Source organism: Bufo bufo, chromosome 2 (genome assembly GCF_905171765.1).
Source record: "Bufo bufo chromosome 2, aBufBuf1.1, whole genome shotgun sequence".
In the NCBI taxonomy this organism is placed as follows: Eukaryota; Metazoa; Chordata; class Amphibia; order Anura; family Bufonidae; genus Bufo; species Bufo bufo.
Window position 1 is genome coordinate 212,010,043 of NC_053390.1, and position 21,437 is coordinate 212,031,479.

General features: G+C 44.6%; 1 protein-coding gene across 4 annotated transcripts in view; it reads right to left on the bottom strand.

Moving 5' to 3' along the window:
- Positions 1-21,437, bottom strand: part of SH2B3 (SH2B adaptor protein 3) — a 148,633-nt gene that overhangs the window by 100,538 nt on the left and 26,658 nt on the right. For 3 of the 4 annotated variants that reach the window (XM_040416110.1, XM_040416107.1, XM_040416109.1), the window contains 2 exons: positions 7,963-8,004; positions 6,008-6,808 (listed from right to left, as the gene is read on the bottom strand). In XM_040416110.1, the coding sequence (XP_040272044.1) occupies positions 6,008-6,781 (774 nt within the window). In that variant the 5' untranslated portion in view covers positions 6,782-6,808; positions 7,963-8,004. The remainder of the gene's footprint in view (positions 1-6,007; positions 6,809-7,962; positions 8,005-21,437) is intronic. The other variant, XM_040416108.1, reaches the window with a different exon arrangement.

Here is a 21,437-nt window from a genome sequence, read left to right on the forward strand (position 1 = left end):
GAACGGTCCCCCATCACGAGGAGCTAATGAGACAACACAGGTTTCGGATCCATGAATAACACATTCCCCAACCGTCCTGTTGCTTGCCAAAACAAATACAGTAACTTACTGGTGAGTGTATGCAAAGCGAGGGCAAACCTCAATCATTATTCAGGGACACAATTTCCATACAAACTGCTGTTTCCTTACTGCTTCCACAGTTTTTTTGCTCAGATGGATAGTTGACAAGCCGCCATCCAGAATTGTATGACCTACTTCAGACAAGTTAGGTGAAGCAGTGGTTACTTTGTGGGTTTAATACAGTGATAACTACTTCAGACAACGTGACACCAGGGGATGTTAACTTGAGAATACACAAGCCTTGTCTGTTAAAAAAAAAAAAAAACTTTCTGCCAGAACAGGTCATGTAATGTATTGGGGAGCAACGTCACCACTGCAGCCAGTCATTGGCAGCAGCAGCCAAGTAGCTGACTTCAAACAGCATGTTGACATGTGGGGTCCAGAGTGAGGCAGCGGTGGTAGGGGAGAGAAGAATCTGGATCCCAGCGGCAGGGAGCAGGTTAGTAAGATTTCCTCCACAGGTACAGCCATATGTGAGGGTCTGGCAAAAGGCCCCCCAAAAAGGTAAACAACCCCTTTAAAAGGGGTTCTCCATTTTGGACAGTTCCTACCTATTACAAGGGTCACTTGATAATAAGCTGATCACAAAGAATCCCCCTACCAAGACCACCGCTGATCAGTTGTAATCTGTAATCTTTCCCTACAGTGACACCTCAGGGAAAAGGAAGCATTACACTGAGCCTGTTTATATCAATGGGTTATCTGAGTAACGCAAGACAGGACAGGTCCTCCAGAGTGACGGACACTCTTTGTAACCGCCTTCCAGAGAGGAGGATCCTGAACAGCAGACTCTCCTCTATTAACCCAAAATTACCTAATAGGATACAAAACAAACTGGACAACCTATTCGATGTAGAATACAGGTACAAGATTAACAATAAGCATATATAAAGTACATATACAGTAATGTGGGCACAATGGTTGCTATTAAGAGAGCAATCAGACTGACACTATACGTATGGTGGGAGTAGGGCTGCAGTAAACGATTATTTTAGTAATCGAGTATTCTACCGAATATTTTTTAAGATTAATCGAGTAATCTAATAAGAAAAAATTAATTAATAGACTGTTTTCCTTTATAAAAACTCAGACCCCCTGCCATCAGTCCCCAACACCCTTCGTTCCCCCCCCCCCCCCATGCGATTAGCCCTAGTGCATCAGTTTCCCACAGTGCCATCAGCTGCCCCCTCAGTGCCACACGCTTGCCCCCCCCCAGTGCCATCAAGGCATAAGCTGTGGAGCAGCATCATGCCTGGTAGATGCCAGCCATCACAATAAGCTGCATAACCCGCATACCGCTGTAAACTGGCACTGAGCCCTGATCCCACATGTATAACAGAAAGCCAGGACATAAAGTGCCACCTAGGCTGTAAGTCTCGCCCCCTCCTCTCCACCAGTGTGACCTGTCATGTCATCCTCGAGTGCCAGCACATGGTACCAGCAGTGGTTGGCATCACCTGTTACACCAGCTCCACTCCCCAGGCTCCTCACCTACTTGATCTTGTCCTGCTTCTGCTTGACATCAGGATCCGCCAGCTCCTTGCCCACCACTCAGATAGGCTCTTTGAAGGGCCGGGGATTTCACCTGCCCGTGGCCGTGCCCCTGCCCTGCGCCCGCAGCCGTCATTCTCCTCCTGGATTTCCCCTTTGATCTGCGCGGGCGGCTGGTTCAGCGTGTGGTTGGCTTCCTGCAGCGCCCTCTCATGTTCCTCCTGGATGCGGGCGGAGGGCGAGGCGACCCCCGTCTTCCTCATCTTGCAGCCCAGGACCAAAGGGAGTGGGCTGCGGAGGAGGCTGCTGGAAGAACACTCCACACTGAAAAGCAGCGGACTGCCGGCCGGCATGGCAGCTGGACACGCGCACAAGGTTTCCCTCAGCAGAGTGCAGGAAGGTACGGGCCGGTGGGTGACCACAGAGCGGTGAGTTAGCAATCGCTTCACTCCCACTCCGTGGTCACATGACACAAACGAATCCTCGATGCAAAAAATTTGATCAATTTAATCGAGTAATCGTTTCAGCCTTAGGTGGGAGTAATTAATGGCGACCTTCCTACCCATCTGTTTGCACAGACACAAGGCTGTGGTTTACTTGACTAAAACGCTGTTTTTCTTTTGCTGATCTGAATCATTTTTCCCGAGTCATCATACTTTTTCTTAATAAGCAAATTAGACCTTTGGTGCAATGTGGGCGTCACTGTTGCTCTTGTTGCACCCATGCTCCGCTCCTTTCTGCGATCAGCTCCTCCCTCACTGCTTTCCCACAAAAATGAGTGAGAGCAACGGTGATGCCCTCATTGCACCAAAGGCCTTGTTCACTCCCAGCTTCCCTCATAATATCAGTTGCTCCATGGCGGTTTCAGCTGCCGGACTTGCAATGATCTGATGATTGCAAATAAGTCTGCATTTTCAAAAGAAGATGGGACAGCCACTTTAAGTTCACTTTTACCATCACACGTTGACGTTTTTTAGTAGAGGCTGCATGTTTAGTAGTAAAAATGGTCATATGCGCTCAGTTTTTTGCATTGGCGACATACAGATATATGCTAATGACCAAGTCCATAGAACAAAGAAAGGAGAAACCATGCAGTAAACACACAATCAGGTCCACACCTTCTACTATACCTCTCGCCATGGGCTCTCAAATCCCTCATAAATAAGGACCATAGATATCTCTGTATATGTCTGACTACCCTTTGCTGGGACATGAAAACATGCATTATTTTCCACCCATACAGACATTCAGCGCACACAAGGTTGCAAATAATCGTAATATTTTGTGAAAAATTTTCTTGTTATATATTACCAATGTGTTAAATTTACCAGGCATAAATATTAATATCCCAACGTGCCTTAACATTTAAGGAATCCATCGATGTTTGAGGAGATTGGCCAAGCCAACCACCAGAAAATATTTCCACAAGAGGTTTGAATCCTCCACATTGGGGGAAATCATAGAAACTAGTCAACAATACAAGTCCTAGCAAAATACAATGCCAATGAATTCCATCTCTAAAACCATTTTTCCTTGATCCTATGGAAATGTATGGATTAAATGACACCCATCTAAAGTCTATGGGTTCCTTTAAAATAAAAGGAAGTTGATGTAAAAAGAACAAGACAAATATATTCAATAAAAACTTCCTATATATCATAAAGTATGTGAAATAAAGCATAAAACAAAAATAATAAAAATACAGAAGATAGAAAACATTTGCATTGAAGAATACACCACAATTAACTGAACTATCGGCGTCACTTCATCTGCCTGTCCATGAAGACAACACTTTATTTTCACTTAAAGTCAATGTCACCACATTCCTCCATAGTAATCTAAATGAATTGTCAGCTGTGCGTTTGTCTGCTGATTGAAGCGCTGTTTTCACAATACCAATTGGTGCCCGCATGCTTTTAATAGATGCCCTCAGCTTTAAAGGGGTTCTCCGGGAATTAAGAAAATGAAAATACCTAAATATTACTTTAAAGGGTTTCTTTCACCTTGCAAAACTCATTTTTTTTTTGGATAGTTAGATTCCTCATAGTGCGATATAGCAGAATATAATGCTCTTACTTACTTTCATGCGGCCGATTCTTTATAAAACAAACTTTTATAATATGTAAATGAGGGCTCTACCAGCAAGTAGGGCGTCTACTTGCTGGTAGCTGCTGCAGAAATCCGCCCCCTCGCCGTGTTGATTGACAGGGCCAGCCGTGATCTCCTCCTCCGGCCGGCCCTGTCAGTAATTCAAAAATCGCGCGCCTCGCGTCATTCGGCGCAGGCGCTCTGAGATGAGGAGGCTCGTATCCTCAGCACTCCCTCAGTGCGCCTGCGCCGATGACATCACCGAAAGAGAAGACGTCATCGGCGCAGGCGCACTGAGGGAGTGTTGAGGATACGAGCCTCCTCATCTCAGAGCGCCTGCGCCGAATGACGCGAGGCGCGCGATTTTTGAATTACTGACAGGGCCGGCCGGAGGAGGAGATCACGGCTGGCCCTGTCAATCAACACGGCGAGGGGGCGGATTTCTGCAGCAGCTACCAGCAAGTAGACGCCCTACTTGCTGGTAGAGCCCTCATTTACATATTATAAAAGTTTGTTTTATAAAGAATCGGCCGCATGAAAGTAAGTAAGAGCATTATATTCTGCTATATCGCACTATGAGCAATCTAACTATCCAAAAAAAAAAATATGAGTTTTGCGGGGTGACAGAAAACCTTTAAATATAATTATTAAATATATTCCCAAATATCTTTCATTAGTTATAATGGTTCATTTTGTCTCTGGAGCAATCATTAGGAGAAATAAAATGGCTGCCGTCCTACTATTACACACAAAACCTGTCCTAGTCACATAGCAGGACACAGCCACATCCCCACTATCCTCTCTGTACCTCATTAAATCCATTCCTACAGAGATTCAGCTGAAGATCATATTAAACTGTATTCAGGACCATAATCCCTGACAACCAGAGTAGAGAGGAGGATGAGGCAGCTCTTTAGGTCAGTGTTGTGAAGTAACTGGTCTTCCTGTGTAATTAGGACAGGTTTTGTGTGTACCAATAGGACGGCGGCCATTTTATTTCTCCTAAAAATTGCTCCCCAGAGAAAATTAGCTATTATAACTAATGGAAGGTATTTGGGAATATATTTATACTAAAGTAATATTCACGTATTTTCATTTTCTTAATTCCCGGAGAACCCCTTTAAGGGACAGGTTCAGGTAGGTGTAATCTCGTCAGGCCCCATAGTCACACGCATGCAAGGATCAGGGCATAATGCATGTGCACCCATTCTTAAAGCGCTGTTGCACTCGCTAGAACATGGGGCCAGATGAGATTACATTTCCCCTGATTGGCCCTATCACTCAAAGCTGGTGGGTGTGGCCTCTAGCAACAGGAAGTGGAGCTTTTGAGGCAAGGAGGTGCAACAGTGACGCCCTCGTTGCACCAAGCAGGTCATTTGCATGAACTTCTCTGCTGGCACTGATCAAGATGGGGGAATCAGCATGTCAACCAGTAGACAAGGGCAATTCATTTGGATTACTATGGAGGAATGTGGTGACAGATTTCCTTTACTACAAGCAAGAATGATCTGAGCTCTCACTTCGCTTACAGGACCATGCGAGTGAATAATTGCTTACTATCCCAACTCTGATCAACCTCAAAATGGATTGAAGCTTTTGAGATTTCTTCATATTCACTGTTACATGCCATTTTAATCACAGAAAGCATGAAACAGGACCGAATAATAAACAGTTTTCACTCTATTCCCCGTGTGACACAATATGAAAATAAAGGGGGGTCATTTATCAAACCTGCTACGCTAATTTTGTGACATTTGGTGCACGTTTGCGACATTTGGTGATCCTCGCCACTTTTAGAAGTGAAATGAAAAGTAGGTCAGGATTTCACATTAGAACATCTTTAAGTCTCATTTATGATATTTAACTTTTTTTAAAAGTTGCAAAGAGGTCCCAGGCAACCAACCCCCTGGTCTACTTTTACAGACACAGCTGTACACCACATTGCTCTTGCGCCAAATACATTATTACTGTGCACCATTTGGCTCAACCTCCCAAAACAAAGACAGATTTAGAATTGACACCGAGATCACCGCAAATGGAAAAAAATTCCCCCCCAAAGTCATTTCCACCATGTTTTGACAGGCTACAAAAGCACAATACAATCTAGAGAATACTATTATATTTCATACAGCCTCTAGACAAGTCCTGAGTGACTGAAAGGCCACGTTTCTACTAACTAAGCAATAACCATCATAAAAGGTTTCCATTACCCTTCAAACGCTTCGATTCTCTAAAACAATAAATAGCCATGCCGTTACATCCAGATTGAAATGACTTACTCCTGCAAACAAATGCTTGTTCCACTTACCTTGGGTGGATCAAACAGTTCTAATAGATATTCCTCATTTTCCAAAGGGTTCGCTTTCCGTAAAATCAACCGACACCTCTGCCAAAGAGTCCCATTGTCCATACTTGTATCATCTACCATGCTGTAATTCAAAAGTCCTTCCTTTCGGAGTTCAACCACTGGCTCCCTTTTTAAAGTCCACTGCAAAATCCTTTTATGCCAGGTAGGTGACTGTGCTAAATCCGTGTCAATGTCCCTGGCTTCCGTGGAATCTGCAGACTTTCTCCGGAATATATTTCGAATACTCCTCCTGATATCACTGAAAGTGAATCGAATGAATTGTCTTGGAGGTGCGGGAGTAATGCTGCTTTGGAGCTCCTCGGAGCTCCATGCTTTAGGCACTTGTTGGACAGTGGAGTCATTAGCTGTCTGCTCAGTGTGTTCATGGCGAGCTGTCAAGTCAACCTCCACTTTTGCTGCAACCGTACTAGGAGGTTCCTCTGATGTCCTGCCACCTGTTTCTCTGTAATCTTTTACTCTACTGAAGGGAAAGAATCTGTACTGGTCCATGCCCCAATTTTCCCTCACCTCGTTCCTGAAATACTGTTGAAAGAGATCCGTGAACTGCAAGGAGAACTTCTCGGCGGCCAGGATGTCATGGTGCGGATTTTGGTTAGCAAACAACCAATACTGTTTGGCCAACTCTCTTGCAGTGGAGATGGCATGAAGCTCACAGAACTCATTCCAGCCCTGAGGGATGGAGGAACTTTCAGGTTGAATAGTGTCCCCATTCATTGCAGTGACTGAAGCGGTTGTGGTGTGCTACGAAAGCAGAAAAAGGAAACATTAAATTAGGGGCTTTCCACTGCCAATTAACTGTCTTGTTTGTTAAGAGGAAGTTTTATAACGAAGTGCTCAGTAGGTTAAAACACGTACAACATTAAGTTAACAAGCTTCTACCTCTGGTTCACGGTTGTGAACAGGTTACCTGAATCAGGTAATGGTTTGACACGAACGACTGGCTTCAAAGAAAAAAATTAAAAAAATTAAAAAAAATAAAAGGCAGTCCATGACAGTAAATAATTCACCTTCAACTACGAGTGATGGCTACATCAATACATTCAGGTAGGGCTGAAACGATGATTCGATTGAATCAAGTAATTCGACAAATTTTTGGCATCGAGGATTCGTTTGTGTCATGTGACCATGGAGCGGGAGTGAAGCGCTTGCTATTACTTACCGCTCCGTGGTCACCCGCCGGCCCGTACCGTGCTGCACTAGATCCTGACACATTGTCAGGTCATAGTGCACCTAAGCACGCACTATGCCCAGACGCTATGTGACGTCAGGATCCAGTGCAGCACGCGGAGAAGAAGAGGAAGGAGCTGTGGAGCTGCGCCCCTACAGGAAAAGTAAGTATTTTATTTCACTGGCGCTGGGGACATGGCACTGAAGGGGGACAGCCGGCAATGGATGGCATGGAGGGGCAGATGGGAGTGGGGGACATGGAGGGGCTGCTCTGATGGCACTGGAGGACTGGGGGACATGGAGGGGCTGCTCTGGTGGCACTGGGGGACATGGAGGGGCTGCTCTGGTGGCACTGGGGGAGTGGGGGACATGGCAATGGATGGCATGGAGCTGAAGGCACTGGGGGAACGGAGCTGATGGCACTGGGGGAACTGATGCACTTGGGCTGGTCGCACAGGGGGGAACGAAGGGTGTTGGGGACTGATGGCAGGGGTCTGATGAATTTTTATAAAGGAAAACAGTCTATTAATAAATTTTTTCTTATTAGATTATTCGATTAATCGTAAAAAATAAATCGATAGAATACTTGATTACTGAAATAATCGTTTACAGCAGCCCTACATTCAGGTACTAAACTATGAAGTGAAATGCATTACATTAAGTTCGGGTATGATAGAGAGTTAGATCTCCTCCTCAAAAAAAATATAAAAAGTTTATAGGGTACATACATGTTATTGCTCCTTTGTGCAATGGTACCACTGTTTCCCAGCCTATGAAATATAATACAAAATATTAAGTAGTGAACAAAAAGGGCTGTTTCAATAAACATATGAATATACAAAAAGAGGAAATTCTAGAATATCAAACCAAAAACAAAAGCTTTACTTCTTAATATGGTAAAGGGGTTCTCTGGCCTAATTAAATAATTAATGGCCAGCAGGACTGTGTTAAAAAAATATATAATATTAAATAAATAAAAAAATAATAGGGTCAATCCATTACTGTGCCATGGCTCCCTGCCATCCACTTTGGACTGGAAGTGACGGAGACGCATTCTTTAATTGGGCCTAACAAGACTATTTTATGAAATGGCAATAAGGAATATAAAAAAAGTGATATATGTTGGGGTCCAACAAATGGGTGTTTTTCCCCAGTGGAGAGGGAGCTACACATGGAAAGTCACTCTCCATTTAAAGGCTGTCAGCAGATTTTCACTTCCTGGCCCTGCCAAGCAAAGTGCAGAGGGCACAGCAGTTGCAGAGAGAGCAGGGCCTCTAGGAGTAATGACAACGCCCCCGTTGCTCCTAGATGCTTATTTGCATGTATTAAAACATCAATTATCTCAACAACGCGGGCACAGATGAATATGGGCCCAACACAGATGCTTTCAGCTGCCAAGCACAAATGTAACAGGTCAGCCAGTGTCATAGGTACAAATCTGCTGACAGATGCCCTTTACCCCGGGTTCACACCTGAGCGTTCTGAAAGGAGCGCTCTGTATGCGCGATTGTACGGGCGTTTACAAGCGCGCATACAGAGACAAGCGAACACACATTGTCGCGCGTTCCCGAAAGTCTATGTACGGGAACGCGCGACAAACTCACAAAAAACCGCTCAAGTACTTGTTTGAGCGTCGGGCGTTTTACAGCGCGATCGTACGCGCTGTAAAACGCCCAGGTGAGAACCATTCCCATAGGGAAGCATTGGTTTCTCCTTGTTGAGCGTTTTACAGCGCATAGGAACGCGCTGTAAAACGCTCAGGTGTGAACTGGGTCTTAAAGAACTGGACGTTACAGAAACTTCCAAATGCTGTTACATGGAGGCATCAGTCACTCAGATTTACTTCAATCCCGCTCACTGCATGCAATTTCACCTCACTACTGAGCACAAAAAAAAAAAAATATTTGATTTTTCTGTCCTGAAATATCGCATGGAACCAGACAATAGGAGTATCATGAGAATAATTTTTAAAGTCAGCTTTGCAGGAGTCTGTGCTGCCATAATTTGCGCCAAATTTATGAAATGTTGCACAATGTTTCATAAATCTGGTGCATCAGTCCAGCGTTACTCCCTTTTAAACACCACCCCACACCTTTACTGATGAACTTTTTAAAGTGTTGCAGTTGATAAGTTTGGCTATGTAAACCCTCTGGGGCTTTTTTATTTTATTATTTTTTTTAATGATTGCATTTTAATAATTTTTCAACTGGTCTTTATTAGAAAATATTCAGCAGCTTTGTCATAAAGGGTTAACCGTGAGAATCGTACTTTCATTTTCGCTTTTTTTGTGGACATCTAATAGCCCTCATCTCTAAATTACTAATAGCTCAAAAACACTTATTTAAGACACAGAAAATATTTGAGCTATGAGTGTCTATAAGGTCACAGATCAGGGTTAAGGTGCTGAGCTGCCTGACGGAATACAGTAAAAATACACAGCATGCTACTAGAGAGTCTCAAGACTGTACAGGGAAAGGGGCTCAATATTTGTTTTATAAAGCCCAATTGAAAAAATTATTTTTAGCTCAAAATTAGTCCAATGCAATAATAAATAAATAAAAAAAAAGCCCCCTAAGGAGTCCATAGCCTTTTAAATCAGCTTTACACTTTTCCAAACCTTAGTGGGTGGTGTAAAAATGCAAAATGTTTACATTTATTCCACAAATAAGCCCAAAAAGTGCCAAACACTGTTTTACAACTTTCTGAAGAATTCTGAAGTGGGCTTTAAAATTCTCTCCAATGATTTTTAAGGCCAGTCTCTGATGATGAATTGACTACTGGAATCACGCTCTGTGTTGGAGCATGATTTCCTGGCTTGAACTCTGCTGCCCAACCTGATGATTTGTACTGACTCCATTCAGTGCAATTCATTATAGCTAATGTCAGCCAGTACTAGAACTCATAATGCTATGAGGCCCCATTACAACAGCAGAATTCAGGCCAGGAAATCACGTTCCCACGCGGAGCGCGTCTCTCTCGGTCAAGTCGCTCGTCTGAGACAGGCGTCAAGTGAATCTACTCTTAGAAATGGGCCCATTGCTTAAGGCTCCATTCACATGTCCGCAAATGGGTCCGCATCCGTTCCGCAATTTTGCGGAACGGGTGCGGACCCATTCATTTTCTATGGGGACGGAATGGATGCGGATGTGGAGCGCACCCCCGATCTTCAGGTCCGCAGCTCCGCAAAAGATAGAACATGTCCTATTCTTGTCCGCAGCTTGCGGACAAGAATAGGCATTTCTAGAGGGGTGCCGGGCGGGTGTGTTGCGGATCCGCAACACATCACGGACGTGTGAATGGAGCCTAAACCAAGTTCATATGTTAAACATATATTAAATATTATATATTAAAAGCACAGTAAAAATGTATAAAAAATAAATATTACAGCAATTTCTTTTAATCCTCCTCCTTTGGTCTTACTTTGAGTCATATTACAAAATAAAACAAATATATACTGTAAAGAAATCTTCCATTTGTGTCTCAGGAGATCATCCATCTCCCCCATCCTCCTCACTCCTCCTGGTAGAGACAACTGGCATCAGACACCTCCTCCCCCTTTGCCCTGCTTGCAGAAGAACACAGTTTGGGACAGCCAGGGTAGTCTCGTTTGCCCGGGAGATGCAGACAAACAGGCCGCGTTTCCCAGACCAATCACGGTCATGTGAATGGGCCCTTAGGCTGTGTTCAAACTGTTCTTGTGCACAATGCCTGCTGTCGAATGGACACATCCGCACTTAAAACTACATGTAAAAATACACATGCTGCTGACGTGGACCCACTGACTCGAATGGGTCCACGATCTGCAAGATATGACCAAAGATAGGACTTAACCTGTCTTTTGCAGAGCGGAGGCACGGATTGGAAGACCACTATGAAGCACTTCCATGGGCGTTCGTGTATCAGTGCCTCCGCACCCCAAAAAGATAGAACATGTTGCCAGTGCCCGTGCATTGTGGACAGCTATTTGCGGTCTGCAGGACGGGAGCGGAGTCATTACACTCGTGGGCATGAGCCCTCATCTTGAGGTACACTTTTAATACAGCTGGATGTGCAAAAAACTACACTATTTCATACATAAAAAATGGCTGTGTTTAGATAACTCTAGTCTACAGGCTCATTGGCATAAAAGTTAAGAAAACACATCCTGCATTGGGCCCAAACGCAGTGTAAACACCGCCTTACTCACTCATTTCTGTTTTTAATATTGTAGGAATATACAATATGCCTTTTAACAGGAAACACATGTCAGTTGAGAAATGAAAAACATAAAGTTAGTACATTAATACACACTATGTATTTGTGCGTTGGCTTAGCTCCCATGAGACAACACTTCATCGATATTGCATCAACCAGAGAAAACATGCCAACGTGGGCGTTTAAGCCTGTTGATAACATTCTAAGTATTATCAATGCAAACACTGGAAATAAACCAAAAAGAGAATGCTCTACCGGAGGAGAGAGAGAGAGAGAGAGAGAGAGAGAGAGAGAGAGACAGACAGAGAGAGAGAGAGATTTAGGCTTTCCTTATATCACAGCATGGGTAGCTACCAAGTCACTTTAATTCTTAGATTACAGATCAAGCTCAACCATAGATGAAGAAACTGCTGGTGCACCCAACATTGTACAGTGTGAGGTTTCCCACTGACTAGAGAACAGCAAACCTGAAGAGCCTTACATGTGTCTTCAAATGTCTAACAGGGAGAATCCCACCTCTAAATTTTCCATAGTTCAGCATCTATACACTAATGGACAGTGCCACGCGCATGCAATGTCAGCTGTCATCTGCGTCTCCTCTGCTCTGTGTCTGTTCTCCTGAAAAGGGAGGTAAGTAAATCAAAGCAGAACGCGAACTGTGCGGTCACCGGTGATCCGCAATAAGAATGAATGATATTCTTTGACATATAAAAGCAATGCGTTTCAAGGGCGAATTGCTCTCTTCGTCAGGCAAACATTGCATATAGAAAACAAGTTCGTAAATAAATTCTACATTTTTGGTTCAGCAGCTGAAACATCACTATTATCCAACACTTGTGCTTACAAATTACATTCTCTCAGCACATCGTTGCTAAAATAATTGCAAGTAGTGAACAATTACTGGTCAAATGATACAATTTTAATTATTTCAAGACAAGTTATCCCCTATGGAAAAAGTAGCAATGTACAAATATCACACAGAAACCCACACACTGTTTTCTGGAATTGCCCTCAAATATGTGTGCCTTGACAAAGCTAGACAAAAGAAAAAGATGGCTCACACAGTACAAAGTTAGGCTACTTTCACACTGGCGTCTTGATCTCAGTTTGTGAGATCCGTTCACGGATCTCACAAGCGGTCCAAAACGGATCAGTTTAGCCCTTAATGCATTCTGAATGGATAAGGATCTGCTCAGAACGCATCAGTTTGGCTCCGTTTCGTTTCCATTCCGCTTTAAAGGCGGACGTTTTGGCGTCCGTCTGACGAAACTGAGCCAAACGGATCCGTCCTATCACACAATGTAAGTCAATGGGGACAGATCCGTTTTCACAGACACAATCTGGCACAATAGAAAATTAATCCGTCCCCCATTGACTTTCAATGGTGTTCAAGACAGATCCGTTTTGGCTATGTTAAAGATAATGCAAACGGATCCGTTCTGAATGGATGCATGCAGTTGTATTATCTGAACGTATGCATTTGTGCAGATCCATGACGGATCCGCACCAAACGCGAGTGTGAAAGTAAGGCTACTTTCACACCTGCCGACGAAGCTGAGGCGAAACGCGCGTCAGGTTCCTATCCTGACCTGTGCCTGCTATTTCCACCTTCCATCATGTCTTGTGGTATGCCTTGATTTTGATCATTAGTTATTTGCTAGGCTCCTCAGTATTCTTTATTATAGGCTATGTGAATTGTTATCTTTTGAGGGTCTAACCTTTCCCTCTATCATTATATTCTAGCCTTTGCTTAAATCTTCTTCTGACAGATTTTTGAGTTGAGCCCTGTTTGGTGACCATGCATCAGGATGATGACTGTATGTTTTACACTTAGTAACAGCAACATTATTAAAGGGGTCGTCCGAGTTATTTTTTTGTTCTATGTTCCTAACTGGGCATATATAACAGCTTTCCAATTAACTCACTTTATCTCCAGTGGCTGGTTTCTCAGATTTCACTGAGGGTCACATGACCTGTGATGTCAGCTTCTCTCCCTGCTCTGATAAACTTCGTTTACAAGCCTGTAAACGAGACGTCACTGTGCTGGCCACGCCCCCCTTTACTGCCGCCTGCTCTCTCCCCTAGGATTCTTAACCCCTTCAGCTGCACACACTGGGTATCTGCAGCAGTGACAATTCTGGGCACAGGAGCTGAAGGACTAGAGAGAGCATTGTACAAGAAGGTAGGGGGAAGATCCTGTGTGTATTAGCAGTGTCATACAGCTGGGACTTGTAGTTCTATACATACAACATGCTGCTGAGTCTCCCAGCAGGCAGACATGTCACTTAGGGCAGTATACTTGTATTCACTCCCTTAGCAGTGTCATTATACAGCTGGGACTTGTAGTTCTACACATACAACATGCTGCAGAGTCTCTCAGGGCAGCTCTTGTATTCACTCCCTTAGCAGTGTCATACAGCTGGGACTTGTAGTTCTATACATACAACATGCTGCTGAGTCTCCCAGCAGGCAGACATGTCACTCAGGGCAGCACTTGTATTCACTCCGTAGTAGTGCAGGGGGAGGGGCAAAGATTGTTTTTATTGCAAGTAAACAAAGGGCCAGAAGAGAACCAGGGAAATGAGGAAATAGATTTATTTTTTTTGCATAAAACTTGCTTAGCTTAGGCTACTTTCACACTTGCGTTCGGGGTTCCGCTTGTAAGTTCCGTTTGAAGGCTCTCACAAGCGGCCCCGAACGGATCCGTACAGCCCCAATGCATTCTGAGTGGATGCGGATCCGCTCAGAATGCATCAGCCTGGCACCGTTTGGCCTCGGAACGCTCAGCAGGCGGACACCCGAACGCAGCTTGCAGCGTTTTGGTGTCCGCCTGGCCGTGAGGAGCCAAACTGATCCGTCCAGACTTACAATGCAAGTCAATGGGGATGGATCCGTTTGACGTTGACACAATATGGTGCAATTGCAAACGGATCCGTCCCCCATTGACTTTCTATGTAAAGTCAGGAGTCCCTATTAATATACCATCAGATCGGAGTTTTCTCCAATCCGATGGTATATTTTAACTTGGAGCGTCCCTATCACCATGGGAACGCCTCTATGTTAGAATATACCATCGGATTTGAGTTAGATCGTGAAACTCAGATCCAACAGTATATTCTAACACAGAGGCGTTCCCATGGTGATGCTTCAAGTTAGAATATACTAAAAGAACTGTGTACATGACTGCCCCCTGCAGACCCCCCCCCTGTATCTAACTCATTGGTGGCCAGTGCGGCCCCCCCCTCCCTCCCCTGTATTTAACTCATTGGTGGCCAGTGCGGCCCCCCCTCCCTCCCCTGTATTTAACTCATTGGTGGCCAGTACGGCCGGCCCCCCCTCCCTCCCCTGTATTTAACTCATTGGTGGCCACTACGGCCGCCCCCCCCTCCCTCCCTCCCCTGTATTTAACTCATTGGTGGCCAGTTCGGCCGGCCCCCCCTCCCTCCCTCCCTCGTATTTAACTCATTGGTGGCCGGTCCCCCCTCCCTCCCCCCCCTGTATTTAACTCATTGGTGGGCCAGTGCGGCCGGCCCCCCCTCCCCCCCTAATTAAAATGACCGACCCCCCATCATTGGTGGCAGCGGAGAGTTCCGATCGGAGTCCCAGTTTAATCGCTGGGACTCCGATCAGTAACCATGGCAACCAGGACGCTACTGCAGTCCTGGCTGCCATGGTTACTTAGCAATTTTAGAAGCATTATACTTACATGCGATGTCTCTGACCGGCCGGGCGCTCCTCCAACTGGTAAGTGAAAGGTCTGTGCTATAAGCAATGCGCCGCACAGACCTTTCACTTACCAGTAGGAGGAGCGCCCGGCCGGTCAGAGACATCGCATGTAAGTATAATGCTTCTAAAATTGCTAAGTAACCATGGCACTCCGATGGTTACCGATCGGAGTCCCAGCGATTAAACTGGGACTCCGATCGGAACTCTCCTCTGCCACCAATGATGGGGGGGGTCAGTCATTTTAATTAGGGGGGAGGGGGGCCGGCCGCACTGGCCACCAATGAGTTAAATACAGGGGAGGGAGGGGGGGCCGGCCGCACTGGCCACCAATGAGTTAAATACAGGGGCGGGAGGGAGGGAGGGGGGGCCGGCCGCACTGGCCACCAATGAGTTAAATACAGGGGAGGGAGGGGGGGCCGGCCACACTGGCCACCAATGAGTTAAATACAGGGGAGGGAGGGAGGGGGGGCCGCACTGGCCACCAATGAGTTAAATACAGGGGAGGGATGGGGGGTCTGCCGGCTGCTGCCTGGCAGCACCTGCCGTGCAGCAGGGGGCAGTCATGTACACAGTTCTTTTAGTATATTCTAACTTGAAGCGTCCCCATCACCATGGGACCGCCTCTGTGTTAGAATATACTGTCGGATCTGAGTTTTCACGAAGTGAAAAATCAGATCTGAAAAAACCAGTTATGCAGACGGATCCGTTCTGAACGGATGCAAGAGTTTGCATTATAGGAGCGGATCCGTCTGTACAGACACCAGACGGATCCGCTCCGAACGCAAGTGTGAAAGGTAGCCTTAGTTATACTGTATATTGCTGCCCATCAGATTTTCAGTGCTATATATTTTTTTTTTCATAACTCGGACAACCCCTTTAATGTTGCTTCATGCAGAATCACCTTGATAGATACCACCTGTATACCCGACATGTCTGCCATCTTTTGGTGGGTGACAGCGGCATAGGCCAGTGGATTGCGGCATCCACCTTTCTGCTGTTTCTCTACTTTGTCATTTTTAGTGTTTTATAAATCATGATATGACTATTATAATTAAATAAACTATATTTTTGGAATATTTGGGCATTCTTTTTGTTGTTTGTTCTTCAACAACATTATAGGTTTATACTTTCACACCTGCGTTCGGTGCGGATCCGTCTTGTATCTGCACAGACGGATCCGCACCGATAATGCAAACGCTTGTATCTGTTCAGAACGGATCCGTTTGCATTATTCTTTCAAAAAAAAAGTCTAAGTCAAAACGGATCCATCCTGACTTACATTGAAAGTCAAAGGGGGACGGATCCGTTTTCAATTGCACCATATTGTGTCAGTGAAAACGGATCCGTCCCCATTGACTTACATTGTAAGAAAGCAGCGTTTTGGGGTCCGCCTCAAAAGCGGAACGGAGACCAAAAGCAGCCAAACTGATGCATTCTGAACGGATCCTTATCCATTCAGAATGCATTGGGGCTGAACTGATCCGTTTTGGGCCGCTTGTGAGAGCCCTGAAACGGATCTCACAAGCGGACCCAGAAACGCCAGTGTGAAAGTAGCCGAAACCTTACCCCGAAGACCAGACACCTACCGTTTTTGGTGGTCCTGATTGAGGTAAAATACTCCACACACTGATAATGCAGTTGTATAATACCTTTATAGACAAGATGCTCTCATAGTCACATAAGGCAGAACTTGGAGGACAGCATTATGTCTTCTAAGATGAAGAGGAGGAGAAGAGCAATAAATCAAGTGACCTGTGTCAATTCAGCAAAGGTTTCCAAGTCTTAGGCTGGTTTCACACGGGCGTTGCGGGAAAAGGTGCGGGTGCATTGCGGGAACATGTGTGATTTTTCCGCGCGAGTGCAAAACATTGTAATGCGTTTTGCACGCGCATGAGAAAAATTGGCGTGTTTGGTACCCAAACCCGAACTTCTTCACAGAAGTTCGGGTTTGGTTTAGGTATTCTGTAGATTGTATTTTTTTCCCTTATAACATGGTTATAAGGGAAAATAATAGAATTCTTAATACAGAATGCATAGTAAAATAGGGCTGGAGGGGTTAAAAAAAAAAATTATAATAATTTAACTCACCTTAATCCAATTGATCTCGCAGCCGGCATCTCTTCTGTCTTCTTCTTTGCTGTGCACAGGAATAGGACCTTTGATGACGTCACTGTGCTCATCACATGGTCCAATAACATGGTTCACACCATGGTGAGGGACCATGTGATTGGACGTCACCACAGTCCTTAGCCGGCAGCGTCAACATTACAGAAGAAGACGAGAGATCCGCAACTACGCGATCAAGTGGACTCGGTGAGTTAATTTTATTTATTTATTTTTAACCCCACCATCACTATTTTACTTTGCATTCTGTATTCAGAATGCTATTATTTTCCTTTATAACCAGGTTATAAGGGAAAATAATACAGATCGGGTCCCCAGCCCGATCGTCTCCTAGCAACCATGCGTGAAAAATCGCCCGTGTGAAAGGGGCCTTAGGAAATGGACTTTGAGTGATTTTCCCCAGTTAGAAATTTTCTTAAGAGCCTACATATCTGACGGGTCTTATTAATCCATTCACTGAGAGTTGGAGGGTCTGTCAGCATGATCAACCCAAATAAACCAGGCATATTGCCTGGTAGGGTTGATCATGCTGAGTAAAATTATATATTTCTTTTGTTTGTATCTTAAATGTCTGTTGAGAAATGTTTTTCTTTTTTGGAGCACCTACCGGGCTGATTTAGGTCTTGGCACTGCTTACGTCCCTCGTGGCTCAGTAACACTACCCCTAACCTTTGGTTAACCGGGCTAGTCGAGATTAACCCTGTCGTCTCATGCTGCTGTGCCACCAATATTAACTGTAAATCATCGGTGTCAGTGTGTTCAAGAAAGTCATTCATTCTACCGGAATGACCTATTCTGAAGACATTTAAATGGAGCTTTGTAAAATAAAAGAATACAATTCTGTCTTGGCATTGGACCCTTCGTATGGCTGCGCTGTAGTTTCCCTGCATACCTGATGGTCGGGGGCGCTGATACGCGAATGGAGAAAACAGTGAATGAATCATAGCGCTGAGCCAGCACTTCATCCTCTTTGTCCTCATGCTCAGTGTGGGTCCCCAGAGGATGGATGAGCCATCTATCATAAAGTGATAAACCATCAATATGCCATGGATCTATAACGGGGGTGCACAACTTGGGCCTAGGGACCACCTACAGCCCTCTATATCATTTTGTGCAGCCCCCACCCTCCGGACACAGACCTACCCTGTTTGTGTCTAGTGGTTGCTCACATGTTTTTTCCATGTATTCTTCCATTAGATGGGATTCCTGGAAATATAACCAGCAGCTATTAGACATTTATGGTATAAACAATTGATATGCCATGAAAGCTTCAGGTGGTAACATCCCTTAAGTGTAATTTTGGGCCCTTGAGATTGGTTCGGTCCGAAAGGTGTTGACCCTACCAGAAAAGGTTGTGCACCGCTGGTATGGAATAACCTTAATTATCCAACTTCCATTCTATCTACACTGTACATAAGATAAATCAAATCAATTCAGGGTAGCTGGAATAACCCTAATATCTGTGCTGTTGTGCGCCCTTAAATTAGGCTTCCGGGAAAAAAAAATCAAAAAACATTTTACTGCTCCACAACCATTTATTGGTCGAGACCTCTAATTAGTTATTTCCTTATTCCTGTAGAAAGGAAGACCTGAGAAATGACCGATGCCACATAACCACCCCGTGGAACATACAGGCCACGTGTACGGGAGGTTTTAGAATGAGGCCGTGTAGCATAGTATATCTGTACTATTGCCCTTTAGTGGGCCCCCCTGTGTGACTTTCTATCGAAGTTGTCACTGCCAGCCAGCAAGTGACTCAGCATCCTTTCAGCCACTAGCGACGCTTCCTCCCCGCACATAACACAGACAGAGGGCTGTACTAGGACTCCATGCACTCCTGTAACAGATGGGAGTACGGCCCGAAATACGTCACACAAGACGCCAGGCTGAACGTGCAATTTACAGCATGGGGAGCGTCCCAGGATAAATCTCTTATTTTTCTTATTACTGCACTTTAGTCATGAAATAAGTGACTTTGGTTGGAACCCCACTGATCAGACACTTGACATCTACCCTGTGCATAGGGGATACATTGTCTTAATCGGACAATCCATTTAAATTACAAAAAACAAAATGGCTGCACACCGTTATATATACAAACAATAGAGCTGGGGGGTCATTCTAGATAAAAGTGGTACAATAGCGACTATAATGAATAAGGGAAGCGTCTTGCTATCGAACGGTACGTGTCGGGCCCATCTACCAGGGCGTCAAGTGGTGCGTCCGGGCAGATGGGTCCCCATCACTAAATATACGTGCCTCACTTTGGACTTGCTTAAGCCTACAATATTCAGGCAGTGTAGGAACCAGCTACAAACGTACTCTGCTCAGAAGTCCCAGGTAGATGGGCGTGTCCAGTCTAAAAGGGGTGCCATCCCCAATATATTGCAAGAAAATTTAGAGTAAAACCTTCAGAATCACAGGTGCATATCCATGAAGCAAAAAGCATGTTTTCTTGCAATATATTGGGGGTATTGGGTGGCACCCCTTTTTAGCCTGGACACGCCCATCTACCTGGGACTTCTGAGGCGAGAGTACGTTTGTAGCTGGTTCCTACACTGCCCTGAATATTGTAGGCTTAAGCAAGTCCAAAGTGAGGCAGTATATTTAGTGATGGGGACCCATCTGCGGAAGCCACCTTGACGCCTGGTAGATGGGCCCGACACGTATGTGTGCTAAGAGCTTCCATTATTCATTTATAGTCGGTATTGTACTACTTTCATCTAGAATGACCCCCATTTCTTAGCTCTATTGTTTGTATATATAACGGTGTGCAGCCATTTTGTTTTTTGTAATTATGTTTGACTCATGGATATGCACCTGTGATTCTGAAGGTTCTAGTCTAAATTTTCTTACAATCAATTTAATGTTCTTTAGTTCTAAGAATTCATCTAAACCCTATTTAAAACCATCAACTGTTCCTGTCGTGACTGAGAGGGTTAAATGGTTACTCCCTTATCAACATAACCTATCTCCCTTGAACCTGTCCAGTATGAGCAGTGTCTAGAAATGGTCAGGACTAGCATTGAGCGAAGCATCTGAAGTCGCTTCGTTCAAAACTTCAGGTCAGTTCCGACTGGCACCAGAGTTTGGTTCCAAGTGGTTTTCCACTTTAAAAATCAACTACCGAACTTATTCAACAAAGTCTTGTGCGACTTCGCGAATAACTGAATTTGGCTGATTGGAGCCCATACATTCTAGACAGATCTCCGTACAGTATTAGGCTACTTTCACACTAGCGTTTTTACTGGATCCGGCAGGGTTCAGCAAAAACGCTTCAGTTACTGATAATACAACTGCCTGCATCCGTTATGAACGGATCCGGTTGTATTATCTTTTACATACCCAAGATGGATCCGTCATGAACACCATTGAAAGTCAATAGGTGACGATACGTTTTCTATTGTGTCAGAAAAAAACTGATCCGTCCCCATTGACTTGCACTGGTGGTCATGCCGGATCCGTCTTGCTCTGCATCCCAGGATGGAAAGCAAACTACAGCATGCTGCGGTTTGCTCTCCGGTATGAGAACAGGACGGAATGCATATTGGAGCATTCTGTTCTGTTCAGTTACGTTTTTTCCCCATTGACAATGAATGGGGACAAAACTGAAAGCGTTTTTTTGTTTTTTTTTCTTTTCTCCCCGGTATTGAGCCCCTATAGATTTGGATTCTCAATACGGAAAAACTAAAAACACTAGTGTGAAAGTAGACTTATGCCGAAGTTTTGAAACGGAGCAGCTTCGCTCAAACACTAGTCAGGACTGCAGAAATAGCTGAGCAGGCTGTGCTATGGTGTTTCTGTAACCTCCATTCACAGCCTAGCACAGCGAGCTACGGTATATTGTTGAGTAGCTCACTGTTCTATGCAATTTCCATAAATCTCATTCACTAGTATGGCCGTCACAAAAACAGCATAGCAAAACCTTCTTGGCCATTTCCATAGTCCCAACCATTTCTGAGTGCCAGATGGGATGCAGTTGAGGAGGACACTCAGAGGTGAGATCTGCATCCACCACAAGCATTTTAATGATTTTTCAGCTGTATTTTTGATGCATTTTTTTCTGTACAGCCTATTCTAGGGTTTAATGCTGCAGTCTACACCACTTTCACAATGGCACAGCTTTGGAAAAAAAAAAAAAAAAAAAAAGATGCACTAA